The sequence below is a fragment of the Peromyscus maniculatus genome, chromosome 4, assembly GCF_049852395.1.
Source record: "Peromyscus maniculatus bairdii isolate BWxNUB_F1_BW_parent chromosome 4, HU_Pman_BW_mat_3.1, whole genome shotgun sequence".
Classification (NCBI taxonomy): Eukaryota; Metazoa; Chordata; class Mammalia; order Rodentia; family Cricetidae; genus Peromyscus; species Peromyscus maniculatus.
The window spans coordinates 30,823,262-30,841,191 of record NC_134855.1 but is presented as its reverse complement, the minus strand read 5'-3'; the positions used below and the strand labels follow the sequence as shown (position 1 = coordinate 30,841,191).

Here is a 17,930-nt window from a genome sequence, read left to right as displayed (position 1 = left end):
CGTGCGCCACCATAGCCCAGTTCAAGAGCCAGTTAAGAGCACTGGCTGCTCTTCTAGTGGACCTGGGTTTGACTTCCAGAACCCACAAGGGAGCTCACAACCATCTGTAACTCCAGTTCCAGGGGATCTGATGATGTCTTCTGATCGCTTTGGGCACTAAGAATGCATACATGCAGGCAAAAACACTCATACACATAAAGTGAGAAAATTAAAATTAAAGGGAAGTAAAACTAACTGCATAATTAGTTTCTAAGGTTTTTAAGCTTAAAAATAGTAAGTTACAATTCCCTGAATAAACACATTGGCAAGATACAGGAGTAGTTTGTATTTTGTAGCCATTAAAGAAGATTTTCTAGTCATTCTCTGTATGTTTTCCCTCCCAAAAGAACACAAACGAATGGAATTTACTCCATTCCTTATATAGGACGAGAACACTGCTGTTTGTTTTGTAAAAACTGGAGAGCCCACTTCAGTCTGCCCCTTCTCCGGCCTCATCGCAGATAGCCCCTGCAGGCAGTGCTTAGTCCCTGATGAAACTCCTAAACAAGGGAGGTGGAGAAGGACTTAGGAGTCTTTTAAACATCAAAAACCATCGCAGTTTCCTCTCTCTCCCCAGCCTCGCTCTTTGTCACGCGCTGGGTGTATGGCCAGCCTGTTTCCACTACCTAGAAATCCCAGTGCTTCTGTTCTCAGTCTTTCTGAACATGCATAGCCAGAAGACAGCTGCCCTGCACCCCTGCTCCTGATGCTCGACTCCTCTGCTCACTTGGCATTTGCTTTCTTTAGCAGCTGCATGGATCCCACAGGCCTCAGCTGTAGAAAGGGCTCCATCCTGGGATGCCGTAGGGGTTCAGCATGGCAGCTCTCGGGAACTGCTCTGTTCCTTTTTTATCATGGGCTGTCACCACAGGCATGAGTGGAGAGGGGCAAAGTCTTCACTGCCTGGGACGTTGCTGACTAAGTAGCTCTCCATCTCTTTCCATGCTTAGGGCTTCCTGCGCGGCATGGGAAGCAGCTGACTAGACAAGACTTTTATATTCATTTTAAAATGTGCCAATGCTGGTTTGCAGAATCCATTGAGTTGCTTCACTCTGAATTTCTCTTTGAGTTTGTATACTTTAAAAAAAAAAAAAATCCCCCTCCTGCAGTCTTTCTAGTATGTTGCTCTATTCAGCTGTGTTATTTCCTAAAGAGAAAAAAACAAACTGTCAAGACACATAGTCTGTGAGATTCTCCCAGTCAGAAGTAAGTACATACGTCAGTGTCATTCGGAAGGTGAAATTCGCTTTCGCTGTGCTTTTGAAAGCCTAGGAGCTGTTTCAAATGATCCTTTATACCATACAGCCACCGTTTAGCCATAAAAGAAGCAGTTTGCAAGATCTGATCAGGCTTAAGCAAACAGTCCTGTGTTGATGTGTACAAACTCTACCCATTGGCAAAGGGAAGCACTTTATTAAAATTCCTTGTAATTAACTGTGTGCTGATGGTGGTTTCCATAGTGACAGTGTAATGGGGGAACAGCCAAGTACATATACACCTCACTTAGCACCTTGCAGTCTGGTTTTGAGCTTTACTTTTTAAATTATTTTAATTTTATTTCTCAGATATTAATTGTACAGATTAATGAGGTTCACTCCATTCATCAATATGCGGTGCATTGCACACACTCACCCACCCTTCTGCAATCTGGGAACCCCCCATTATTCAATTCTCATCACCCTTCCCTGTTCCTGAAAGTCCCTCTTGATTTGTCTGTATTTCCCCACATCTTTCCTGTCCCCCTGCCTTCTGTTCTATTCAGCACTTCTACAGGGTTGACATCTTGGTTTCCATCCATAAATGAGAAGGTGTGTCTTGCTGCATCTGCCTTCTTTCACTCAAGACACCTTCTCTAGTCATCCCGTCTGTATCACATCTGAAAAGTATTCTATTATGTAATTGGACTGCATTTCTTTACCCACATATTTAATATGGGGCATCTAGGTTGGTTCTGTATTTCGGTTATTGTGAATGGTGCTGCAGTGATCTTGGGGGTGCAAGTCCCTTTTAGATATAAATACTTCATCTCAGATCATGTGGTACTTCCACTTTTAGTTTTATGAGGAGTCTTGGTGTTTTGTTTTGTTTTTTCCATAATGACTGCACTACTGTCCATTCTCACCAAGAGTATGTAAGAGTTCCCATTATGTCTTATGTTTTGATAATAACCATTCTAACTGGAGTGAGATGTTATTTTGTTGTTGTTGTTGTGTTGTTTGTTAAGAATCAAACCCAAGCCTAGGAAATGCTAGGCAAATGCTGTGGTGCAGAGCTGTGTCTCCGGCCCTTGGTTGGTTTGTTTATAGACAAGGTCTCATTCTGTAACCTCAGCTGGCCTAAGGTTTGCCTGGCTGAACTCAAACGTGTGGTTCTTCGGCCGTAGCTTTGTATGTGCTGGGATTGCAGGCTTGAGCCAACACACCGTACTCACTGCAGTTTGATTGCATCTCCCCTGTGATCAGGGAGAGTGGCCATTTGCCATGTGCCTGCTGGCCATTTGTGGGTTTCATTTTAAGAGGTGGCTGAGTAATTCTTTAGCCTGTTTTAAAATTAGAGTGTTTGGATTTTGATCTTCCTCTTTTTCAGTTCCTTTTGTATTCTGAGCGTGACTGTGCGGTGCTCCATTTGCAGATATTTCTCCTCACCTGTAGGTCGTCTCTTAATCCTCTTGTCTCTTTTCTTGTGCTGGCATTTCTTACTGTGATGTGAGCTCATTTGCGTATTTTGACTTTTGTTGCCTGTGTATTTAGATTGCTATTTAATTTTTTCTTGTCTGTATTAATGTCTTAAAGAATTTCCCTTATTTTCATATAGTCATTTCATGATCTCAGGCTTAAGAGTTAGTTAGATCTTTAATCTGTTTTGAATTATCTTCCTTGTATGGTGAGAGAAAAGGATCCAGTTTTATTCTTCTGCATAAGCATATCCAATTTTGTTCACACACACACACACACACACACACACACACACACACACACACACACACACACACACGAGAGAGAGAGAGAGAGAGAGAGAGAGAGAGAGAGAGAGAGAGAGAGAGAGAGAGAGAGAGAACACCATACACATTGTTAGAATTGTTCCAGTCCAAGAAAGGATCTTTAATGTCTTGTTGGGAATAAGCAAGCCCATACTAATGGTTGAGACCTATGCAATCAAATTTGTACAGTGAGTATCAACAACAATAGTAAGAACAGGCTCTAAATCACAGAACATGTGGAACAGTGGAGCTGGTAGAGCTGAGGGGGCCTTCGGTGAGCACTGCCCACTGTCCTCTCTCCAGTGCTGTCCTTATAGCCTGTGGTGCTATGGGACTGTAGCTGTTCCTGTTCTGCCCAAAGGCAGCGCTGCAGAAACACTGTCTGTCAGAGCATCAAGGATGGGTCTCAGGTCTCACCTGTGACTTGCTCAAGTTCATGCTAACCAGAAGAGGAGGTTCTTGAAGGCAAGAGAGAGACGTTCTTTGGTTTCCTTAGTGGGGAGTGACATTTACAGTGAGGGTTTCTGGCAACCAAAGCTCTAGGTACTAGGTGTTCTGTGTCTTGTGGGCCACAGCATCTTCTTTACCTGTTTTATTTGCTTTCCTCTTGGTACAGAATTATTTCACTCATCATTTCCCCTTCCTGATAAGTTCAGCAAGTCTCTCTAGATCTCTTTGTAGGTAAGAGAACTTTAAGCCACAGCTCCAAACCTAACTTGCTTGGTTTCTGCATAGTTCTGAATTGGTCTCGGTGTGACATGGATTATTAAGTGTTTGGGTACTTCAAGGCTTGTTTCTCGTATGACTCTCCAGCACAGGGTGAGCTCAGACTTCTTTGCCGCCGAATGCCTACACATCCTGGAACAAAATAAATGCTGAGTAAATGTTGCATGAGTGAATGAAATGTGCATTGAAATTTCTGTTGCTAAGTGTTCTTGGGGAGCATTTTTCTACTAAGTTGACCTGGTTGAGTCTTCTCAAATGAGTCAGTATGGACTGAAGTCACTAGCTTTCAAAGTCCCATGATAAGGGCCTTCAAATTCCCTTCTAGTTTAGGCACTAATTTGCTATCAAGGTTGATTTGATGAGCGTAAACAGTAGGCTGCGAGAGTATGTGTTTAGCTTTCCTGAGTTCATGGGTTTAACCCTCAGCATCCAAACTAAACAAATAGTAAACGCTGGAGACGAGATAGTTCCCATAGTAACGACAGCTTCACGACTCCTTTGTTCTGAGCACCAAGGAGAACGAATCAGCTGGGACACCACCACCTCCATGTCTTCTGGTTGCCCCTAATCTCCCCCAGCAATGTTGATGCTGGTGGCAGGAACTATGCATTTGGCTTATGAGTGGAAGTTCTTATTTTGGTAAAATGAATTCATAAAACCAGGGGAATGTGGTGAAGGTGTGGGAGAAGGAAGGTTCACCACCACCCTCTGCTTCTGCAAGGTGTGCTCGCCCTTCACCCTAGAATGGCTTTCTCTTGGGACACCAAGGTCTTCTGTCTTTCTCTCAACGGAGTCTATGTGTTGGGTATATCCTCTTTTTATTCCCAGTCACACTGCCATAATAAAAGAACCATTCTACTCTTGGGGGGGGGGGGACGACAAAAACAGCTTCCCATTTTTAGGTAAATGTTGAGCCAAGTTCTCACTGACATAAACGTGGACATCAAGTGCTTCTTGTGTGGTTCCTTCCTTCCCCAGTTAAATGATCCTGCTCCTAACCAGTTCACAGAACCATCTGCAATGGCAGCAGCCATCATGGCTCTTCTCTAATGTCAGGCCCAAACTTTTTACTGTTTTATCATGCGACAGAGAAAATCATTTTCATGAGCATTCTGGAAGTGAACTATGTATTTGTTATTACCTTCAACACAGTTACCATGATAATATTTATTTCAAGGGCATGGTCATGGCTCCAGTCACTTTCAGAAATCTCTTTTTAGCATCATCATTGCCTTGTTTCCTTTGTATGTTGAAATTGGTGGAATCCAGCTGTATAGGAATATATGGACAAAAATGTGGACATGTGGATATTTTCACATTCCTCAGTTCTGTCATGTTTGCTCATCTTTTTCTCTTTAAGTCAGGGAAGATCTGTCTTTGGGTTTTTATTGCTATGAAGAGACACCATGACCATGGCAACTCTCACAAGGAAAACATTCAGTTGGGGTGGTTTGCTTTCAGAGGTTCAGTCCATTATCATCATGATGGGGAGCATGGTGGTGTGCAGGCAGACATGGTGCTGGCTACATCTTGATATGCAGGCCATAGGGAGTCTACTGAGACACTGGGCGGTGTCCTGAGCATAGGAAACCTCAAAGCCTACCCCCACAGTGCCACACTTCCTCCAACAAGGCCACACCCACTTCCACAAAGCCACACCTCCCATGAGATCATGGGGGCCAATTACATTCAAACTACCACAAGATCCAAATATTTAATAGTTGCTGTTATATATAAGGAATGCTACCTCTGCCTTAAGCAGAGTTTTCAGTAAAACCTACAGTGGAAATATGACGGATTTTCTTTTATAATCTGCAGGAAATGTTTGATGTTATATTGGATGAGAATCAGCTTGAGGATGCCTGTGAGCATCTGGGCGAGTACTTGGAGGCATATTGGCGTGCCACCCACACGAGCAGCAGTACCCCCATGACCCCATTACTGGGGAGGAATGTGGGTTCCACGGCCCTTTCACCATACCCCACAGCAATCTCTGGATTACAGGTACTGCATTTTTGTCTGTCTGTTCGTTTGTCATATAACTTTAGCCACCTTATTTTTAGGATCCAATCGATAATTAAGATGAAGACTCCGATTGTTCCTAATCTGAAGAAGCATGAGGAAAGGACATAGTATTTTAAAACACTGTGGGGCTGGAGAGATGGCTCAGCAGTGAGGAATGCTTTCTGCTCTAGCAGAGGACCCTGGTTCAGTTCCCAGCACCCACATGGTGGCTCACAACCTCCTGTGACTTCAGTTCCAGGCAGTCTTACCTCTATGGGCACCTGGCACACATGTGGTACACAGACATACAGGCAGGCAAAAAATTTATACTTAGAAAATAAATAAAACCTTAAAATTTGTTTTAATTAAAGAAGAAAAACTAAACCTTACACTGATCCTGACCTGTCACTGATAAAGCCCTGCCCTCCCCACAGTTTCCCTTTCTGGACAGTTTTGCTATGGATTTTACTTGGATCAGTTCATCTCTGGTAGACTCCATATCGAGTCAGTGTCATTGTTCACAACTTCTGCATGGCACCACGGGCAGCCAAGCAAGATATATCAGGACAGATGGGCCTCTTGGCTGTCTTTAACTATTCTTGGTCCACAAGCTGCTGAGCCTGCCGCCCCCCACCTTGTACAAACAGAACGGGTGAGCAGATTCGGAAATGGTGACAGATCCCTGAGTTTCCAGGGGTATCTAAGGGCCTGCCTTGGTCAGCATAGGGAATCTGGGGATAAGTCAGAGAAAGTCAGAGTCGGTCTCTTCTGCTGCTCTGCTGCTTCAGTCAGAACTAGATGGTGCAAGCTAGAGGCATTGTGATACAAGATGAGCCTCGCCTTTCTGAATTAATTATTATTTACCATTTATCAAGCAGCTGGAATGGATCCAAACCCCAAGCTGAGGAACATGCAGTCAAACGAGCCTGTTGGCAACATGACTGGTTTTGTTTTAATGGGTTATAATGACAGTCATCATTGAAGATTTTGTGGAGTTAACTCTAAGCTAAATGGCACTCTCTGAAACGCTATTATAACTACATTACTCTGCGGCAGACAGCACCTCTGTAAGCAGAAACCCTGCCATGTAAATGAGTTTCTTTTAAGGCTAGAAATGATATGGGAAATGGACGATGGCAACGTTCGGCGTGTCTGCATGTACCAGCGCTATGTCTTGCCTCGTTTGCCTCCCTGTGTGCCTGCCTCAGAGGAACATTCCCATTGGCTTTGCCTGCCTCTGGGTGGCAATAAAGGGAATGGATGAGCGATCCGGTAAACTTTGTAGTGTTGGGGGAGCTAATGTTGCACTTTGTTTATAACACATGGCCCTACGACTGTCCACCTCCAGTAGCTCCCCCAGCGTCATTAATGAGTTGATGTGGGGCCCTTTACCCTGTGGCCTCCTTCTCCTAGTAACCACAGGTGTTTGATGGCATGATCTCTGGCCCACTGAATAAGTTCCCTTCTGTGTGAAAGTCATGTACCTGACCCTGAGTTGCATCGGGTTCCTGTGTCTAATCCATGTGACCTACCTAAGCTGGTAGACACAGACAGACAGGTGTTCCGAAAGTAGAGAAGAAAGTCAGATAACATATTCTGGGCCATCAAATAACTGCCTTAAGATGCTAATTTCAGTTAATAATGTTGAAAGAGTTTGGTTTATATCTGACTATTATTTTTGCAGAACTCAGTTAGAAAGCAAGAATATATAAAGGCCTGAATTAGCTGGCTCCACAGTGCTGTGCATTCCTTTGGAAAGAATATTGCTGAGAGTTTCACCTCCATGTCAGATACAGAAACAAATGCATTATTTAGTGGACAGTACAGATAGCAATTTCAGTAATTTTTTAAGCTATAAGGAACATCAATCTAGAGCAACATGAAGCAAGTGTAAAGTGTGTGACTTTAAGAAAGAAAAAATTGTTTATGAATTCGTGAAAGGAACCAAATTATAGATCTTATTCTAAATTTTATTTCCCAATAATAAAATAATCCTCTTTTTTGCAATAGGAGAGAATTATTAAGCTTATCTAAATAGATTATGCTCCGTTTAACACTAAAACAGTTCTGTGTTTCAATAGGAAGCATAGTCATTCGGCATCGTATACTTACACCCATAAACTATCAGTAATGAAGCATCTGTGTATGGTGTATCCCAAAGAAAAAGACCAGGTGCTTCAAGTAGAACATTTATGTATCAAATGCCTTATTAGGTCAGTTAGCATCCGTTTTACAGACCCTGTTATTGCACATGTACTAACTGTTCAGATGAACGAAGTGGACTTCATCTAACCAGTGAACCCTCTGCTATTTTCAGAGTCAGCGAATGAGGCACAGCAACCATTCTACGGAGAATTCTCCCATTGAAAGACGAAGCTTAATGACCTCTGATGAGAATTACCACAACGAGAGGGCTCGCAAGAGTAGGAACCGCTTGTCTTCCAGCTCCCAGCACAGCCGAGATCACTACCCTCTGGTGGAAGAAGATTACCCCGACTCATACCAGGACACTTACAAACCCCATAGGAACCGAGGCTCCCCTGGGGGATACAGCCATGACTCCCGACACAGGCTTTGAGGCTGCGGAAGCAAACACACAGAAACCCTCATCTGTCGACAATTTACCATCGCACTGCTAGGATAAACCGATCATCTTAATTTGGCAAGCACAGCACAGTATCTGCTGTGGGGGTGGGCTGCTGCCATTTGATTTAAGGGGCAAGAATTAAATCGAAGTACATTATGCCCTGGAGTCTAGACGGGTATTAGATGCCCAATCATATAGGCATTTTTAAGTGTTACATTTACATGATAACAGTACATTTTGTTTTCTTCATAGAGTTTAGACACATCAATTTGTAACTTAGGGTACTTATCAAGGCACATATAAAATAATTTCCCGTGTAGGAAATTCCAAATGACCAGTTCCAGTTGGAACCAATTTATAAACCAATTCCTGTTGGAATTTGGGTGAATTGACTGGAAAGTCTACTTGAGCATGTTGAAATCAATTGAAAAATCAGGAAAAAAAAATACCCAATAAGAAAATCAAAATACCAATAGAAACCCCAAACCAGCTGTGGTATTTATTTGCTGGAAGCTAAATTTACACTTCAAGTTGGAATGTATAAACATTTAAATATAATATGTTAATGTTGCCAGAATGGCTTTTCAAACCTACCAAATGTATTGATAGTGCCAAAAAATAAACCTCAGAAATCTTAATGCAGAAATTATATAATTGCCTCAGATTTTAATATTTGTATTTTTCCTGATACAGCTGTTGTATTCCAGGTATTTTGCTTTCTGTTCAGTCAGGAGTTAGCCAGTTTGAAGCTGACAAAATCAGGAGGGCAAGTTTATCAGCAATGAGAATAGTAAAGAGAAACCCAAGCGTGGCCAGTTATAGGAAATGGGAAATGAGGAGTCGTTTCTTCTGTAATCAGTCTGCGCACAAGCACACACATCTGGAGTCAGGTGACAGAGACAGGGCCAGACCTGGGGCAGAGGAGGTCATCCATCCCACTGCGCACCGGCCCTGGCTCAGGGATTCTGCCAGCATGGCTGATGTCTTTCCCTAACTTCACTCAGTCTCTGTGTTTAAACACAAAGAATGGTTAAGCACTACGCCATAGTTTTTAAATCAAGTTAACAGCTTTCTGTTTGTTTGTTTTTCATGGACATAATCAAATCAGGTACTGAAAGTTATGTTTTCACAAGAAAAACTAATTGGGAAAAGTTAAGACACTGAATTAAAATCTTGCAGAAAAACAAAACAAAACCCTGACAGATTCAGAATATATTTGTTCACTAAAAGTAAGGCACTTTGAATGCAGGGCCTTCGAGAGATTACAGACTGCTGTGTTCCATTGCTAGTGAACAGCCTTTCGATTTCCAATGAGTGTGTTTATGGAATGGGTGACCCATATCCTAAAGATTAAAGAAGACTTTAATCCAAGAAATTATTGAAATTGACTCTTTTGTACAAGAAACAACTGTCTTTATGAAAGGACTTGTTTCTAAAATGACCCAGTGCATGTGTTTTCTAAAACCCCAAGTGGAGCTAGACATAAAGGTCTCTTTCTACTAATGCCTTGAAGTCAATTTTTGAAAACGAGTATAATTCATTTTGTATTGTTATTTTTCTCCAAAAATTTCAAGACCTGGGCCCTCTAAACTACGTACCAGTTCATTCATTTTCCTGATTGAGAGAAAAAGTTTCCTATTCTTGATCAGTTATTCATATCTTGAATCCCATCACCCTCATGTGCCCTCCCCTTGTCTTGACCGTATGTGCAACCCGTTATGAACCTGCTTACCTGACAATGAGGCTGCCTGAAATTTTGTAAGTAATCTCAAACATTTGATACATTTAAACATGGGCTCAGTACAATGGACAAGCTAACGTATGAGACTGGCTTGTGAAGCTCTTCCGTCATCTAGCGAGGCTTACAGGATTTTCTGTTAAGACTTTTAAGAGAGCTATATTCATTGGGCTCTTTAATAAGCATATAATCTTCCATTACTGAATACTTTGTTAGAGCACAGAAGAGCATTTTCCAGCAAACAAACTATATTTATTACATGTATAGCACATATTTGCATGAGAAAGAAAACATTAGCCAAACACTTTCCTGTATGCTTTACTGGTTTCTTGTCTGTGCGCATTAAAGCATTTAATTGCAGAGAGTGCACTCGGGTGTATAAATTTAGAATAGACTGCTGTTCAGCTTTTTCTGCAGTAGCATTAGCAATTTGGTCATTTAACTACTTTAAGATATTTATATTTTATGGCAGGTAGCTGTAACAGCATTTACATATATTTCCTAGTCAACAAGGGTACCATTTCTCTCCACTTTGAAGAGTCACTTGTTCTTCAGACCTCTCCAGCCTTTCTTCACCCCCCCTTTTGCCCTTCCATGTCATGCTGAAAGAGGGAGGCCCATTTCATCTGTGCACAAAACTCCCCCATCACTTGCCACCAAAAGTTCATACCTATTTTGCTTTGCAGTCCTATTCAAAAGCTAATAATGTTGGAAAGGGTAAAAATGCATATTTTTGATGGGTGTATTTACTATTTCACTTTAACTTGGCATATCTTTCTTTCATCTTCCTCTTCTAATAAGTGTCTCTCCTTCAAAGGAAGAAGAGATATGACTCTTCCTTTCTTTTTAAAGGCTCAGAGTTGCTTCTATAAATGACTAAAATCCAGATATATACTAAATAAAAAGTTTTATTTTTGCCCAGCATACCAAGAACCTCTAGGAAATACATATTACAAGTACTTTGTTTTAATTCATTTCACTCAAAATGGCAAATGATGACAAGCAGGAGGAATATTTCTTTATCATTTGAAGCTGTTTCACTTATAGAATAAACCATGTTAGAATTCTGTGACTTTTTTATGATATGTACTAATGCAGACTCATCCAACAATGTGAAAATGTGGTCCTGGAAAAGGAAGAAATGCAATTTGTGGGTCCTTGTGCTTATTTCCAAGGCTATAGTGTCACTCCAATATTATAATCAACACTGTTACCTTGTTTATGCTAACACTTAAAACAACGTGTAGTGGTGTTTATAAATGACTGATGATTCGCTCTCATCTTTCTATAGCTCTAAAGGGGAGAAGATTTGGATTGTTAGCAATTTGACACATGGTCTTTCCTAAAGAGTCTCAGTTGTGTGACTATACAAATCATTGCATTTCATCCTTAACGGAATGAATTTTAAAGTCTGAAACAAATTGAGACAACTACTAGTTCCACTTTAAATAATGCTATTTACTCCAATTATTATTGTTGTTTGCAAAAATGTATTTTTAGAACGTTAACCTCTTTTCATACCTGCATACTTGAACTTGTCTTTTGTTGGGGGGCCTTAAATTTCATAATAGAGAACGGGGAAGTAAAAAGGGAATGAAGATGAGGAAATTGTGGCAAAAGATAGCTCACAATCTTCAGCTCTTTAAATGAACATATCCCCAAATACTGAGACACAGTATGTCAGTTAAGAATGTTTCTAGGCAACCTTAATTTGCAAGCTAGTATATTTTCTTATATAATTTTATTTTGCTATTTGCTAAAAAACAAAAGATCACAATACCACCATACAAATTGCCCTCTCTAATGATATGTATACTACCTCTTCTGTAGAGAAAACTGTCTTTGAAGGGAAGAGTCCTGCTGATAGTGTCTGTTCTGCCAACAGTGCTGCAGTTACGTGTTTAAACGTTTAAACTCTGCCTGCCCTTTAGATTTTTACATGTTTTCAAATGCTCTCACCGTGATTTCATTTCTTCCATGTCAGTAAGGTTTTTCTTGGAATAGATTCACAGCTTATCATGAAGTGAGTTTAATTTAACAAGAAGCCATCCTAAGAAACAAAGCAAACTGAAAGGAACTACCTCTGTGTGCAAAGTGTAGCCTACAGTTCAAGGTCTAAGGAAGAGAAATCCAGACACTTGCTGTTTAAAGGCAAAGTTGGTTGATCCTTGACTTGTATGGGCACCGAGGGTATGCTGTAGCCACTTACTGGGTGTGGATCTGCATTGTCTAAAACTCCCATGTAATTGGAACAAACTTCATATCAATGTTTCAAATAAATGCTTATGTAACCCTTATTCCTTTATATTTGCCTTTGTCTTTCATGACAATGTTACAGTTTTTTAGTTATATAAAACTTGAATAACCATGAGTGAAAACTTTACAGAAAAGTATGTAGTAAAATCTGTTTTATTAGTCCCTATATCTTTAAACACTGTCAACACTGTAAATGTTAACTAGGTTACTTACTCCAGCTGTGTCTATGGGCAAACCACAGTCCTTCTCTTTTAAATGACAATGATGATTAAACCAGTCAACTAAGAGCTGTTAGATGGACATTAAGAATAACTTTTTGTTAAGCAATCTAGTTAATCAAAATAGTAAAACTGGCTTATATGGGCAGATAGCTCCAGCATTCAGAAATGACTCTTCAAGGTTTCCTCTTGTGTTAAAAGAACCTTTCTCCAATGAAATGCATCCTCTGATAGCAATGTTTTTATCTACTTGTGGATAATTTAATACCAAAATGCTGCAAGTAATGAAGGTGTATTATGAGGAGACTAAAAAGCATCTCATCAGATAATCTTAATTAAGGGCTGTAACTCCTACTTGCTATAAATACATATAAATAAGAGGGAATAATGCTGAGCTTTGGGGATCTATAATTTTTCATGAAACTTTCTTTTTGGTGGATGTAAAATGTTCACAGAGAGATGGAAGAAAATGTTACCGATGAATTTATAATAGTTTAGAGAATACACTAATTCTTCCTCATGTGAAACTTATAAAGAGTTAAAATGAGAACTGAGAGCTGAAAAGTAGCCGGTCTCTAGCTTTTCAAGCATTTGGGGTTATATTTTGAACACTTAAATCTCCCAACAAATGGCTCTGTCTATATTTATGCAGGGGCCTTTCTCGCCCTGCTTGTAAGCCACTTCACACCACCGAAAAACAGTGTGAATTCCGTGTGCACAGGGGTATTACAGATGCGGGGTCATTAACGCTATATTGTTGCATACTATTTTTCATATGCCTTACAATATTTTCTGGGATGTTATTAAAACGAAAGCATTTTATTGCCAAAATAAATCTATGTTGTTACTTCTGCATTAGCAGTAGAAAAATAATGTAGCAAAAATATATATTGTACAGTACAAAATTATAATATATATATATTTTGCCAATAAATGAAAATAGATTGAGGAGGAAGAAGCACATGTGTTCTTATAGCACAAACAACAAAAACCCACTGTTAAATTTGGCAGTCCTGTTTTTAGAAGTGTGTAGATTTGGTTCTGTGTTTTATCACATCTATCTCATCTCTCACCTTTGTAACTTTGCTGCTTGATATTTTCCAGCAATTTATTTCATAGCCTTCAATCTGTGAGTGTAATTTCCTTATTTTACCCCGTTATATAAAACATATGAGTTTTATTTTGTGTTAAGACTCATACTATTTTACTCTATTTTCTGTTCTTGTTTCTCCTCCTTTGGTAACAAATGGCACACAGGTGAGCTCACAGGCTCCTCTGGGCTTTGGATGTTTGAAAGTTTATGTTTTTTCCCCCCAGCCTCAAGTTAGAGATCAGTAAAATGTCCCCATGGAAAAATATTAAGCAGGGATTCTTTGTTTTGTAATTGATACTATTTCAAGCATAAGTTAAAGCCATTAGCTGTATTTTTAAGCGGTGGGAGGGAATAAAAAATAACATTATTAATAGGAAACATACTAAAAGTAACTATGGCAAAATGATATAAAAAGATTCCCCCTATTCTGAGGGCTGTTGACACCCCAGGCTATTACTATGTCTCTGCTGATGTGGTGGGGAAAATGCCTTTGTCAAATAACTTTTCTTTTGGTTATTTATTTTAATAATTTGTTCCTTTCATTTTTGTTATCTAGGTATGCGTAGCGTTCTCCAAGGCATGCTGGGTAAAACACACTATGCAAATGTATACGCGCTGCATGCTTTGTTCTCCCTCTGCTTTAGTGGCTTTAAAGAAAAAAAACGTGGTGTTATTTTTGTGAACAAAGACATTTAACAAAGAAAATGCAGAGTGCATGCATACAGTATCCTAATTTCTATGGATTTGTTTTATGGAATTTAAATGTGTACAAAAAACTGCATTCATTTTTTTCTTTTATATAATAAATTAAAAAAAAAACACCGAAACCAGCATTCTACCTCTCATTTATATTCTGGAAATGTACAGAGGAAATGCCAGAAATCACAGGGATATTCCTATAGCTTTTAATGGGAAATAAATCTATACATTTACTCTTTAAAGAAAAAAAAAGATTCAATGAAGCGACTATTTCCCAATTATTCTGCTAGATTCTATGATACAAAAAAATGTTGTATTAGAAAGAATGTATATGTTGTACACACATGTGGAATATACCAGAATAAATGTGTGAAATAAGACTGAATACAGAAAATATACTAGGTAACCCTTAATGTTCTCAAGAGACCCTTAAATGGTCAGTGTTGCAGTTGCCAGACATTTCCAGAATAATAGCTCTGGAATTCTGTGGCTGGGATATAGATTATGACTGGACCTTTCACATACACCCCAGTCAGTTGCCTGTGTTCTGTAACAGGATTGGCATTTCACTTTCATCTCCTTGTGGTGTATAAGAAGCTCAAGGGAAATGCAAGATGTTAGTAGAATCAGAATTACACAGTATGCATTATAGCCAAGTTATTCCACAAACTTTATCACATTTAATTCATGTGAGCTCCCTGAAAAAGCAGGCAGAGAAGAGATTAATAGACCCAATTACAATTAAGAAAACCAAAAGCTTAGTGTTACTTCTTTCTCTGAAGCATTTACAAAAGAATAATACACACATCTAACACTCTCCAGCGAAGTAGTAAACTGAAGCACACAAAGCCGTGTGCAAATACAAGGTGTTGGCTGTATGAATAATTTTGTTATTAGAGGGGTCTTACCTAAGACCACCCCAACAACCAGCCAACAATCTGAAACTCCCACCTGGAAAACAACGGCTCCTCACTGTTGCATTGACAGGGTATTTGCCTTAACCACCTCTCTTGTCTTTAGCACATTTCCATTGGGCTGTAGAAAGAAATATCTTGTCTTTTCATATAACATGCAGGTCAGTCTAACCAGTGCCTTCCAGCAATCACTAACTACAAGTTATTCAACGTCCCTGTGTTCACATCTGTTACTGTCATATCTTCCTTGCATGACCGTTAGATTTACATAATTATATTAGTGATGTCCACTTCTTGTGTTCCTTTGTGGAACATCAAACTTATTTTAACAGGCAGTTGCTCACTTGGCCAAAGTTTATCCTCAGGCACCTTGAAGGCTGGTCTCAACTGGGGCCCATTCTTAGACTCAGCTCCTCTTTCAACATTCAGGCATCTACTGAATGTCCTAAGCTTGAGTTTTCTCTGACTGAAGGGATCACTTTACATTAATGACTCCTGACCCTTTGAAACAATTACCTGGGGATTATTCTGCAACAATCCTGGTACGTTTTCCCGCTAGAAATTGTTATTAGCCAACTACCTAGGATTTCATCTTATACAAGTCATAGGGAGCAGAACACTCAATTTTCTCCTAGTGCAATTTCTGTAGATTTTTTTTTTCCTTCTCTCGATGACTCTGCTTCCCTAATTCCAGCCTCCCTGACTATGGGAACAGAGCTGTGTCTTTGTGGTCAGGGACCGTCCACTCCTTCTGGAGTTAACTGGGAATTGTTTTTGCTAAGGCAGAAATACAGAGCAATGGTAAAGCTCACTGTTTCTCTTTAGTTAGGGTTCACAATCCAGAGCCTGTTTTCCAATATCTGGAAACAGTTGTTTCTTGTGTTATAATCAGCGCTCTGTTTATTAACAGTAGAATGGTAAAGCAGATGTTTTATGTTCTCATACCTTAAAGCAGTAGTCTTTTATGGCATTTTGCTCATGACTTTAAAAATGGATAAAGTATTTAGAAGGTCTCAGAAGGAGAAACAAATAGTTTGACATCCCTCATCAAAGATTCCCAGTTTTATCTATAGTACCAATTTTGTATTTTATCTATTAAAGTTAGCAAAGATTTTACTAGCCAAATCCAATCCCTCCCCTTTTTGTGAGGGGCACTTGGAAAATAGTCCATTTCCTTAACAGAGTTCTAACACACGGAGCCCTAACTTCACAAGTAAATATGGGTCTGGCATACATTAATAAGTTGTCAGAGATGTGTGGGAGTTTGCAAAAATGTCTCAAGAGTTGCTAAAGTGTTGCCTACATTGGATGAGAATGGAAATACTAAAGAGTTCATGTAAGCTGGTTATGCAAACATCGTTTTTCTAAAAAGTCTACAAGCTATTAAATAAATCCAGATATAATATTCTAAATGTGCAGACTAGTCTAATGACTTTATTCTCCTTTATGTATGTCTCAAAGACTGGCATTTGGACACAAGCCTCCAAAGAAGATGAAGAACTCCCTTTTCCATACATTGAGATAAGACCGTGTATGGTTAGGAGGAGTCTGGTAGAAGGGTACAGTGTGTGGATGAGGTGGTAACAGAACAGCCCAAGTGCCTTCCACAGGTCTCCCACATTTTCCCAGCTCTACCTCTTTTCTTTCCTTCTTCCTTTTTAAAAATCAAAGTTAAAGAGACTAGAAAGAAATGAAGCTGCTTCGGCTTTTTGTTTATTTTTGTGGAAGAAGTAAACAGCTGCAGTTCCTCCTTCCTACGTAATTCTTTTACAGGAGTCAAGACTATCAGAGTCGTCTGATCACGTCACAGATCAACCCTACACTGCTTCTACATCAGGAATGTTGAGATCGGGAGATCTAACCTGCTTAGCTAAAAGGAACTAAAAGAAGTAGACAAAAACGAAGCAGAAACATGGACAAGAACTCTTCTGATCAAGTTCACCAACGATTTTTATATATTACATATATTTTATATGTTTTTTATATTTTAGTTTCAACCACTTGTCCTGCAGGGGAGGCAGGGCTGGACACTCGCATACCCAGAGGCACAAACTGTTCAAACTGTAGGAGAGAAGACTGAAGAATACAGAGAACATTTGGCCATCTATGAGGAAGGTGACTCTTGGATGAGAGGAAAAGACATTCGGGGCCATAAAGAACAGTGACTGTCTGTCTACAGTGTTTTTGGACTCGACCGCTCCGCACAGACAGCTTGTGTGACCACTAAAACGGGGGAGACTTGAAGAGAACTGCTCGAACCAAGAGTGGCCTGAGAGTGGAGGGAGAACGGAGTGGGGGGAGAGCGCCAAGGTGCAAAGACAGAGGAAAGGGAAATTGCGACGACTTCGGCTACTGCCAAGGGGTAACGGGCTCAACAGAGACTTAAAGCTTACGGTCGTCGGGACCCAAACATGGGACTTTGGGAAGTGTGTGGAGGGCTGGAGATGGGCATGGTTACATACTTGCACTGTGGCTCCAGGCTCAGAAACAACCTCGAACCCAGACACCAGCGCGACAGCCCCGCGGCGACCTTCGGCCCCCCGAGCCCCGCCTCCAGCTCCGCGCCTGCGCATTGCCCCCGCCCCGCCCCGTCCCGCCCCGCCCCTGCCCCAGCGGCCACTGGAGAGGAGCTGGGGGAGGACGGTGGCCCGCGAGGCTCGTGCAGACAACGCGGCG

At 40.4% G+C, this 17,930-nt stretch overlaps 1 protein-coding gene across 7 annotated transcripts in view; it reads left to right on the top strand.

The window, feature by feature from the left end:
* Cacnb4 (calcium voltage-gated channel auxiliary subunit beta 4) overlaps positions 1-12,371 on the top strand; it is a 258,374-nt gene extending 246,003 nt beyond the window's left edge. For all 7 annotated transcript variants that reach the window (XM_076569477.1, XM_006974241.4, XM_006974242.4 and 4 more), the window contains 2 exons: positions 5,564-5,749; positions 8,067-12,371. In XM_076569477.1, coding sequence (XP_076425592.1) covers positions 5,564-5,749; positions 8,067-8,327 — 447 coding nt within the window. In that variant the 3' untranslated portion in view covers positions 8,328-12,371. The remainder of the gene's footprint in view (positions 1-5,563; positions 5,750-8,066) is intronic.
* Positions 12,372-17,930: the final 5,559 nt, after the last annotated feature.